Source organism: Bos mutus, chromosome 26 (assembly GCF_027580195.1).
Source record: "Bos mutus isolate GX-2022 chromosome 26, NWIPB_WYAK_1.1, whole genome shotgun sequence".
NCBI classification, from domain to species: domain Eukaryota; kingdom Metazoa; phylum Chordata; class Mammalia; order Artiodactyla; family Bovidae; genus Bos; species Bos mutus.
The window spans coordinates 9738567-9749319 of NC_091642.1; the positions used below are offsets into that span (position 1 = coordinate 9738567).

At 54.6% G+C, this 10753-nt stretch overlaps 1 protein-coding gene across 1 annotated transcript in view; it reads right to left on the reverse strand.

The window, feature by feature from the left end:
* The window catches only part of HTRA1 (HtrA serine peptidase 1), a 57744-nt gene extending 50630 nt beyond the window's left edge, over positions 1-7114 (reverse strand). The window contains 2 exon segments of the mRNA XM_005890165.3: positions 6488-6955; positions 6958-7114. Of these exon segments, the coding sequence (XP_005890227.2) occupies positions 6488-6955; positions 6958-7099 (610 nt within the window). The 5' untranslated portion in view covers positions 7100-7114.
* Positions 7115-10753: the final 3639 nt, after the last annotated feature.

The window sequence follows — 10753 nt, forward strand, 5'->3', positions numbered from 1 at the left end:
CACAGGGCTGGCGTCACCCTCATCCTCTGTGATGCCTCCCACCTTATCCCCAGGAAGACATCATGACAGCACTACCTCCACTGAGCTGGCTCCTCATTGGCTAGCTCCATGAAAATGATGCTGATGCTGATTATGACCACTAACACGGATCCAGTTCTAGTAATGCACTGGGTACGGTTCTAAGCACTGAGTTCATATAATTAGCTGCTTCCATCTTCCAACAATCCTATGACATAGGTATGTATGCACCATTATTTTTATTATGATTTTACTGATGAAGAAACTGAAACTGAGAGAGTCTGTCACGTAAGAGACGTCATCCCCTTAGAAAGTGGTGGTCTGACTCAAGAGAGTTCCAGAAAAACATCTACGTCTGCTTCATTGACTATGCTAAAGTCTTTGACCGTGTGGATCACAACAAACTGTGGAAAATTCTTCAAGAGATGTGAATACCAGACCACCTGACCTGCCTCCTGAGAAATCTGTATGCAGGTCAAGAAGCAACAGTTAGAACCAGACATGGAATAACAGACTGGTTCCAAATTGGGAAAGGAGTACGTCAAGGCTGTATATTGTCACCCTGCTTATTTAACTTACATGCAGAGTACGTCATGTGAAATGCCAGGCTGGAGGAAGCGCAAGCTGGAATCAAGATTGCTGGGAGAAATATCAATAACCTCAGATATGCAGATGACACCATCCGTATGGCAGAAAGTGAAGAGGAACTGAAGAGCCTCTTGATGAAACTGAAAGAGGAGAGTGAAAAAGCTGGCCTGAAACTCAACATTGAAAAAATTAAGATCATGGCATCCAGTCCCATCACTTCATGGGAAATAGATGGGGAAACAATGGAAACAGTGACAGACTTTATTTTCTTGGACTCCAAAATCACTGCAGATGGTGACTGCAGCCATAAAATTAAAAGATGCTTGCTCCTTGAAAGAAAAGCTATGACAAACCTAGACAACACATTAAAAAGCAAAGACATCACTTTACCGACATAGGTCCATCTAGTCAAAGCTATGGTTTTTCCAGTAGTCATGTATGGATGTGAGAGTTGAACCATAAAGAAAGCTGAGCACTGAAGAACTGATACTTTTGAACTGTGGTGCCAGAGAAGACTCTTGAGAGTCCCTTGGACAGCGAGGAGATCAAACCAGTCAATCCTCAAGGAAAGCACTCCTGAATATTCATTAGACTGATGCTGAAGCTGAAGTTCCAATTCTTTGGCCATCTGATACGAAAAACTGACTCATTAGAAAAGTCCCTGATGCTGGGAAAGGCTGAAGGCAGGAGGAGAATGGGTTGACAGAGGATGAGATGGTTGAATGGCATCATCGACTCAATGGACATGAGTTTGAGCAAACTCTGGGAGTTGGTGATGGACAGGGAAGCCTGGCGTGCTACAGTCTATGGGGTTGCAAAGAGTTGGACACAACTGAGCAACTGAACTGAACTGATCAGACTCCTTAAGCTGGGTGTGATACAACCTACTACAAATTCCTTGACATCATGGACTACCCAGCCTTACTTACCTTACTTACCAGGTAGAGGGTCCTTTTACCTGGACCCTCTGAGTACACAGTAGGTGTTCAATAAATGCTCTGAATGAACTTAGAACTCATGTCATTAATTCTAAAAGCTGAAATCTGAGCCCTTCCAGCAGCAATAGACATGCCTCTTCAATGGAAGCCTTTCAGAAAAGCATTTGGGATGGCTACACGTCACAGTTTCTCTGTTGACATTAATTTTCTTTCTTTTTAATAGCAGAGAAGATGGGGAAGGAAAGAGAAAAGACCCAGGAGGGATCTTGCTCCAGAGGACACCTGCAGCCCAGCTTCAGAGCCCCTGGGGCACAGGGAGGACCACCAGGCTCAATGCAGCTCACCTCCTGTGTCTAGACATGTCTCCACAGTGGTCACGGGGGAATAGCAGCCGCTGGCACAAAGCTGCAGAACAAGGCCCCCAGGCCCAAGATGGGCTACAGGCATCAACGCCAACCCTGGCTTTAACTCTCAATAACTTAAGGAAAAGAAATAATTCTTGAAGAAGTTACTCAAACGCTTGGCTTCTAGACACTTGGCTTACCAATTTTATGAAACCTTAATATTTTAACTCTTTGGTGGCTCAGCCGGTAAAGAATCTGCCTGCGGTGAGGGAGAACTGGGTTTGATCCCTGGGTTGGGAAGATCCCCGGGAAGACAGTACGGCAACCCACTCCAGTATGCTTGCCTTGAGAATCCTCAAGGACAGAGGAGCCTTGGGGGCAGAGAAGTCCAAGGAGTCGCAAAGAGCTGGACACGACCAAGCGACTAAGCACAGCACAGCAAGACCAACAGAGAGCCAAAGAAGATAACCAACCAGAGTGAGCAAAGCCCTTATAAATTACTTCTAAGCCGGTGGTGGCTCTTCACCAGGAATGCGTGGCCAGCCTCCACCAGAATCCCTTCCTTGTCAGGCCTTGGGTGGAACCAAGATGGGGAGTCCCTGGGCTTCAAGACCTCTGGGCTCGGGGCTGCTGTTTGAGGCAGGGGTGGGGTGCATTCCTGGACTGTGTACGAGGAGGAGAAAAAAGATTAGGCTTCTGATACTTGGGGAGTCTTTTTTGGGCCTCTTTCCTGGCTTCCTGTCCGTTTTTCAGCAGAGACCGGTCAGAGAGCCTGGCTAGTTTTTTGCAATGTCTGGGAATCCAAAGAAGCCTTTCTCTGCCTAAGAACAGTCTGGGGCCCAAGGCTCTGGTTTGGAAATATCTCTAGTACAGCTCCCCCTGTGCTTTTTTGCTTTTTTTTTTTTTTCCGGCAAGAGCTGCCTTAATGGCATCTGGGGGTAACCATGTCCTCCAGCTGCTGTGCTGGTGGAGCGAGCGATGTGACGTGTCCTGTGCTTCATCTCAAGGCCACAGCCATCTGGAGCTCTGTTTATTCCAGCTATTTGCTTCGGTTTAGCTGGGGTTGGCTTATAATCTCGGTTTCTCTGTCAACAGCACAGAGTGATTATGAATGGGCTGTGGACCAGATGCACGGGTTCAAGTCCTGGGCAAGGCACAGCTCTGCGACTCTGTCTCCCAGCTGTCACCCCGGGAGGATGACAGCACACTCCTCATGGGACTGCTGGGAGGATCAAATGGGTTGGCACAGGGCTGGCACAGAACAAGCACGAAATATATATATTAGCCCTTATTATCAGATTATTATTATTTGCAATCCCTTTCTTCTTTTTTTTGTAATCCCCTGACCAGTGTAGGGTTTCTGCTTTAAACTAATCCAATCAGTTCCTGGTGGAAGACACCGGCTCTCTAATCTCTGGTATAACTGTACACTTTCCCAGCCAAACTTTGACAGCAGCATTGATTTCTGAAATCGACGATGTGCCCTCATTTCCAGAACCATGATTAGAGACCCTCTCTGAAGTCTTTGTGAAACAGCACACAAACGAAAGCACTCCCTTTTCAGGGCCCTCAGGGCTGGTGCACTGGGATGACCCCGAGGGATGAGATGGGGAAGGAGGTGGGAGGGAGTTCAGGATGGGGAACACATGTACACCCATGGCTGATTCATGTCAATGTATGGCAAAAACCACTACAATATTGTGAAGTAATTAGCCTCCAATTAAAAATAAATAAATTTAATATATATATATATATATTTTTTAAATGCTCTCTTTTGAATGGGGACACATCCCACCATTCAAAGATCCGCCGAGACTCCCACGGGCTGCTCACGAGCCCCCCCTGCCTGCCCTGCCCTCTCTGTCTCTGCCCCAGTCAAACCTTCCTTGTGATCCCAGGACTGGCAGAGCCGCTCCTGCCCAGGGAGCTCCTTCCCCACATCCTCACGTGGCTCGCTCCAACTCCAGGCTGCCAATCCAATGGCGGGGCCTCCTCCAAAAGACCTCCCACGGCCACTCCGGCTAAAGGAACGCTCCGGCCAAGCCTCGGAGCCAGAGCCGGCGGCCAGTGCACCGCGCTGAACAATGACTTCAGGTGACCTGCTTGTGGGCAAGGCTTCGACTGAATGAAGCCAGGCTCCGGTCCTCAGAGGTACCTCTGGAAAGTCAAGGGCAGCGGGCTGGATGCAAGGATGGAGGGGTGGCAGGGAGGGGTGGGGAGCAGAGAAGGGCAGCAAAAGCAAAACCTTTCATTGAGGAAGGAAGGGCTGGGTGGCCATGGATCTCCAGTACCTCTGGTTTCGTCTTCCATTCATTTGTTCATTCAACATCCTCCCCACACACGCATCTGCCAGGTGCCTCCCATTTGTCCAGCAGACACACACACACACACACACACACACAGTGCTGGATGCACGCTGGAGCTCAGTAAATATTTGCAGAAAGAAAGAAGGACAGGGGAGAACCGCTCTGCACCCTCTGTCTCTCTCTCCTCTCACCACGCTCGTCCTCCCGGGGCCGTCCCCTCTCTGGCTCTCCCCAGAGCCTGCTGCGGGCTTGCTGGCCAGCAGCAGACGACCTGTTCTCCGTACATACACACACGGTGACTCTTAATGACTCCGCCAACTCCAAAACTTGCTAAGTGACTCCACCTCGCTGGCAATCAATCTGGGGCTCCAATAGTGCCAGTTATTCAGGATCCTGTGCCGTGACACTACAAACAGTAACAGCTGGCTTGTTTTTGACAAAAAAAAACATGCAATGTGCTTTTTTAAAGTAATCACCTCACACCCAAATTATGGCATGCATCATGTCTCTGCACCCTGGTGTGGTCTGCTTTCCACCGCTAGCTTCGTCCTATCCAGCTTTTTTGTTTTGTTTTGTTGTGAGCTGCCTGGCTCAGGAATACAACCCAGCCCGTCCTCTCTGGCCCTGGGACTCTGCGCCACCAGCCTGGGTCACCCCGATGTCTCCCCAGCCACACCAATCTACTCACCAAACAAGGCTGGGCTCAGCCTGCACCCCCCACTCCACTTGGGATGCAGTTTGGGGCCTCCCAAAACTTCCTTTACCCTCCCCAGCGTCCGTTCCCCCAGCCAGGTAAAGCATTGGGTTGCTTCTGAATAAGGCTGTCTGGGTTCAAATTCCAGCTGAGTGACCTTGGACATATAATTCATCCTTAGTTGTTCCACCTGTTAAATGGAAATGACTTCCCTCCTCTTGAGGCTGTGAAGGCCGAGTGTGGTCACACGTGTAACACACCTAGCCCAGGGACTGGGGCACCGAATGGGCACCCAATACACATCATTGTGGTGCCCACACCCAGACTGGGCAGGTTCACTTCTCTCTGGAATAGGTCTCCTCCACCCTCTAACTAGGCTGTTTTCTGAGGGCAGAGGTTCTGCGTTTTACCTGTAGGGCTCTGGCACCCTCCTCCCCAGGCCCGTCAGCCTGTGCCAGGCCTCCGGTTGGTCCTAGACCGTTTGCCTACCAAGAAAACCTAGCCCAGCTGCCCGGTGCTGGGCTCCCCTCTTCCCATCTCCATGCACTGCCCGCGATGAGGAGGAAGCCTTCAGGCTGAGGGCAAGTGCCCTGCCAAGCAGGGCTGGCCCGTCCCCACACCGCTGGATTGGCCGGAGCTGAACTCAGCATTGTTTTTCCATATGGTCTCCGGGACTGGAGAGAAGCAACCTTCGGGAAGGTCCCGCGAGAGAGTTAGAGGGATGGCTCCACCCTTCGCTCCCCCCACCCCCAACTCCCCGGCCAGGACGGGTCTTACTGATTCAGAAAAGATGCTTCAGGAGGGAAAGGGCTACACTTTTCCCTCACCCCTAACGCGCTCCCCTCACCCTTGCCTCTGCCTTTCCCCTGATCCAGGCTCAGCTTATTCAAATCGAGCCACTTTCATTTTTGTGCGGTTGGCTCAAAACCCAGGAAGCGACGCTGGCATCAGTGCCCGCTACACCTCCTTAAACCGGTGCTTGACCGGGAAACCCTGGGGCGGGGAGAAACTGGGGAGCCTCAAGGGCATGGCTACCTCTTTCAAATAAAAAGTTAAAACTTTTCAACCAGGAGATCGCTAATGTGAAACATGAACCCTGTTCATCTTTAGGGAGGCGGGAGGGGGGCGCGGATGAAGCGAAGGAATGGAAGGCCACAGAAATGAGACTTTGTGGTCCCAACCCCGGGGCTCACTCAGCACTGAGCACCTTTTCCAGCCCCGAACTTCTCAACCCTCTTTATGCCCACATTCCCGTCTTGTTTGTCCCCCAGGCCCTGGCACGGTGTGGTTCCCCGCGGGGCAACCAGCAGGCGGCCTTGGGCCGGAGGCCCCGGCACCGGGTTCCCCCGGGAGGGGGTGGGGTGGGCTTCGGGATAGACCAGGGCCAGGGACCGCCACGCGCGGAACGACCTTGGGCTGGGCGCAAAGCTCGGTTCCGAGGGAGTCCGCGGATCGCTGCCACCCCGGGGGTCGATGCCCTCCTCTCCCAGCCAGTGGGTGCCCCCGGAAGACCCAACAAAGCTTCGCGGCCCTTCTCCCGGCCCGTCCGTCCCTCGGGGACGGGATGTCGCGACCCGGGAGCTCCCGGAGCGCCGGTACCTTGGCCGCAGGCGCCGCGCTGCAGGACGATGACCGGCGGCTGATGCAGCCGCTCGGAGCGACGGCTGGCGGCGCGCAGCTGGCACAGGTTGGTGTAGGTTTTGGCGTCGCTGCCGCACACCGGCTCGTTGCTGGCGCACACGCAGAGGCCAGATTGCGCTCGCCGCCGCACCGTGGCCGAGGCGGGCACCCCGAAGGGCACCACGCACTGCAGCCCCTCGCCGCAGGGGCCCTCTTGCAGGCCGCACTCGGCCCCCTCGGGCGCGCCGCACACCTCGCAGCAGCCACACGCGTCGCGGACGCGGCCGCCCTCGCAGGATCCCGGCGGTGGGGCGCAGCGCGTGGGGTCGCAGCGCTCGGGACACCCGGCGGCGCCCGGCGCCGAGCGTCCGGCCCGGGCCGGCTGCGCCGAGGCGGGCGCGGCGAGCAGCAGCAGCAGCAGCAGCAGCGGCGGCGTCGGCGGCGGAGGAACGGGGCGCGCGGGGGCTGCATGGCGACTCCGACGGCGGCGGCGGCGGCAGCGGGCTGGGCGAGGGCCGGAGAGCGGCTCCGGGCAGAGCGCGGGAGGGACTCGGGACGAGCGAGTGCGCGCGGCCGCGCGGCCCAGCCCATTGGCCTCGCGGCGGTGACGAGCCGCCTTGGGGACGGGCACAGCGCCCGGGAGGGGGGCCGACCGGATGGCGGGGGGGCGGTGCGGGCGGCGGGGGGGCAAGCGGGCGAACCGGGGACCGCCTGCGGCGGGGCAGGGCGGGCGCGGCGGGGCTCGTGGGCGCGGGCGAGCAGGCGGGGCGGCGCGCGTGTGGGTCCGCCCGCTCGCGGGGCTCTGTTTCCCGGTCTCCGCTCCCCACGTATCCGCTTCTCGCGGCTTTCCGCCGCCACTCGGGACCTTAAAACCAAAAAGAGGCTTCGCACAGAGGAACCCGCGCGGGGCTGGCGCGCGAGCGCCCGGGAAAGTTCCCGCAAACTGCCGAGCTGGGGACCCGCCCGGCCGCGGGAGAGGCCGTGGCTCAGACCACGGGCCGGGTCACGCGCTCCAGGGCAGGAAGGCGAACACCTCTCTGGAACTGACCCCCGCGCTCAGCACGCGCGACCGTGACCATGGACACCCCCCCAGCGAAGAAGGCGGGGCTCGCAGGGCTGGCACAAAGCCAGCGCCCAGACCCGGCGGCAAGTGAAAAAAAGCAGAGAGCAGAAATAGTTAGAATATAGTCATTCGAGCCATTAAAAAGTTACAGGTGGGATGCGTGCTTGTTCCTGCCCAGAAGGGCTCCGGAAGGAGACGCGAGAGGCTGCGGGGGGTGGGGGTGGTCACCGGAGGGAGAAGGGTTTTGTACTGATTGAGTCTTTCTCCAAAAGCTATTAAATAAAAGGGTTCGCCTTTGGTCTCCCACTCGAGAGTCTTCGGTGCATCATTTGGGACAGTAGTTAATCTAGCCGTGGCCAGGAGGAGCAAGGGCGACCCCGGAGGTGGTCCCCGTGCCTGGGAGGTGCTAGGCCCGCAGATGGGCAAAGTTTGCACCGGAGGAGCCAGGAGGAGGAGGGCTTGCGCAGCCCTGAGCCAGGGCAGAGGCGCCCAGGGGTGGCTGGGTGGGCCACCTTATAGATGGCCTTAGAGGGAAGGTAGTGGTGGAGGCTTAGTGACTTTTTGCTGTTCTTCTGTATTTCGTTGTTCTCTTGGGTACGAACGGGGTATTTTTCCAACAAAAATAGTTTAAATGTAAAATCTGAATACGTATAACTCCCCCTCCCCTACCCCCACCATCGCAAAAGCACCTCCAAAATGTGAGACATGTTAGCGTCCAAGGTCCAGAGGGGTCCCTGGGCCCAAGAAACCGGCCAGCAGGAGGTCCACATCCTGGGGCATGACAAGATGTTTCGGCCTTGTCCTGAGTGTCTGGACCCCAGGGCAGTATTTCCTGAAGCCAGGACCTCACCTTGTGGGAAGGGAGGCCTGCACTCAAAATTGACTCAGCCCTGGATTTGCGGGGTGTGGGAAGGGGTGATACCTCTGCTGATTAGAGGTTCTAAGTGCTCAACTGGCTGAGACTACCCAAAAAAGAGGAGCTTGGCCTGGTGTCACAGAGGAATAATATGCAAAGTCCGTCAGGAAATAAAAAGAGTCTCCCTGCTGTAGTCCAGCTAGCAGATGAGATAAACGGGCTCACCATGGTGAAGAGATTGGTGAAAACTTCTTTTCATCCGATACTTGTATTTTACAGATGAGAAAACTGGAGGCCAGAAAGGGTAAGTGACTCCCAGGTCACACCACAAGTTCGGAGTGATGGAGCCAGCACACCTTCTAAACAGGCCGTGCCCAACGGCCCCCGTTCTCCACCCTCCAGCCAAGTAGCCAGACCGCAGAGTGAACCAGCTGATTCAAAGCAAAATGTGACCACAGCTTATCCAAGCTGGTCCCTGAGTGTCCCACTGAGTCCCCATCACCCTCTCCCCTCAGTTCTTCACTCCATTCCCCCCAACACTGCATTTACTTTTCTCCCCCAGTGCTGAATAACTTGCATTTTCTGGAACATACCTTCCTGTTTAAGGTTTCTCTGACTTAGCTCAAGCTCTCCTCTCTATCTGAGCTATCCTTCCTCCCCTCCCAGGGTAAGTTAGCATGACCTAGTGAAGCAGGTCGGAGCCATATCATCTGATGGGCTTGGATTCAGAATCCCACTCTGGCCCTTAATTCTGTAACTTTCTGCAAGTTGGATCTCAGGGACGCTTACCAGGAAAATGGCAGTGATCTTGGGTCTCCCTGGAGGAACTAATCAAAGTGTATTTTCAGCAATGAAACAACTGTGATGGTTCGCAACCTAAAAGAATTTTGTGATGGTGATGATCAGAAGTGCAAGCCACAGAGGCCACAGAGCTGATCCACTAGGGAAGGAAGACAGCATCTCTTTGCTGTTGGAAACCATGCTGGTGGTTTCATCACGAGGGGCCAACCAAGGGAGGAATAGAAGACCAAGCAAAGCCTGAGAAGCAGAGAGAGACTCTGGTTGGAGAGAGTCTCTGGTTCAATTCCTGGATTGGGAAGTTCCCCTGGAAAGGAATAGGCTACCTACTCCAGTATTTTTGGGCTTTCCTGGTGGCTCAGATGGTAAAGAATCCATCCACAAAGTGGGAGACCTCAGTTTGATTCCTGGGTTGGGAAAGTCCCCTGGAGGAGGGCATGGCAACCCACTCCAGTATTCTTGCCTGGAGAACCCCCACGGGCAGAGGAGCCTGGCGGACTGCAGTCCATAGGGTGCAAAGAGTCAGACACGACTGAGCGACTAAACACAGCACAAAAGGCTTTAGAAGGACCAGGACTGCATCACGATCACCTCCCAGGCGTGAGTGCAGCTCACCCTCCTGCTCCGAGGATAATACGGGTCACCAAGGAGACAGCTTGAGTCAGGGACCCCAAGCAGACCATGGATGCCGAGTTAGAAAATTAAAGTCCCCCCAGAAGGACTGTGGGGACCTGAACTATCCACACAGGAGGGTGTCATGTGTGTGCCAGCTGTGTGGGCAGTAGGGCACATGTGGGAGAGCACAGCACAAGTCAGGTGAAACCCGGCCCCGGGGGCCCAGCACGGACCTTCCCTTGGCCCCAACATCTTCATATTTAGAAAGAATGCTTTTGATCTGAAAGGGTTACTCCCTTCTTTCTCTCTCTCTCTTTTTTTCTTCCCCCTCTGATACCATTTATAAAGACAGTTTGTTATGCAATTTTTGGATACATCATGAAGTCATTTCTCACTCACCGGGTCTTGGCACAGATTCCCAGAGAGGATTTTTCCGGAGAGAAGGGGCCAGTTCCAGAGCCACACAGGCGAGTTCCCGGCCATCCCCTCTGCAGGCCAGATTTGCTGCATGGAAGCTTTAATTCCGAACCAAGTCAAGTCTATTCATGAATAATGAACAATGAAACACCAGGGCTGCCAAAAACCTGGGTTAGGAAGTACTTCTGAACTGGAACAGAGCATCCATGTCTGCGCTTCCCAGAAGGAGAAAGATCTCCCGCCTGGGGCCTCCCAGGTACACGAAGGACCCAGAGTGGTGGTGTTGGGTGGGGGGGATTCTACTCCCTTTGCTCACCCCAAGGACCAGAAGCTAAGGAGCTGTGGCAATGCTTTTGACTCTTCCTAAAGTCTTACCACTCCTCTAGCCCCTACTTCCCCGGCCTCTCCATCTCAGTCACATGGAGTTCAGACTTCATGCCTCACGCTCTCCCCTACGCTGTCCTCTGGCCCCAGGGCAGCAGCTATCTGGGGCTCT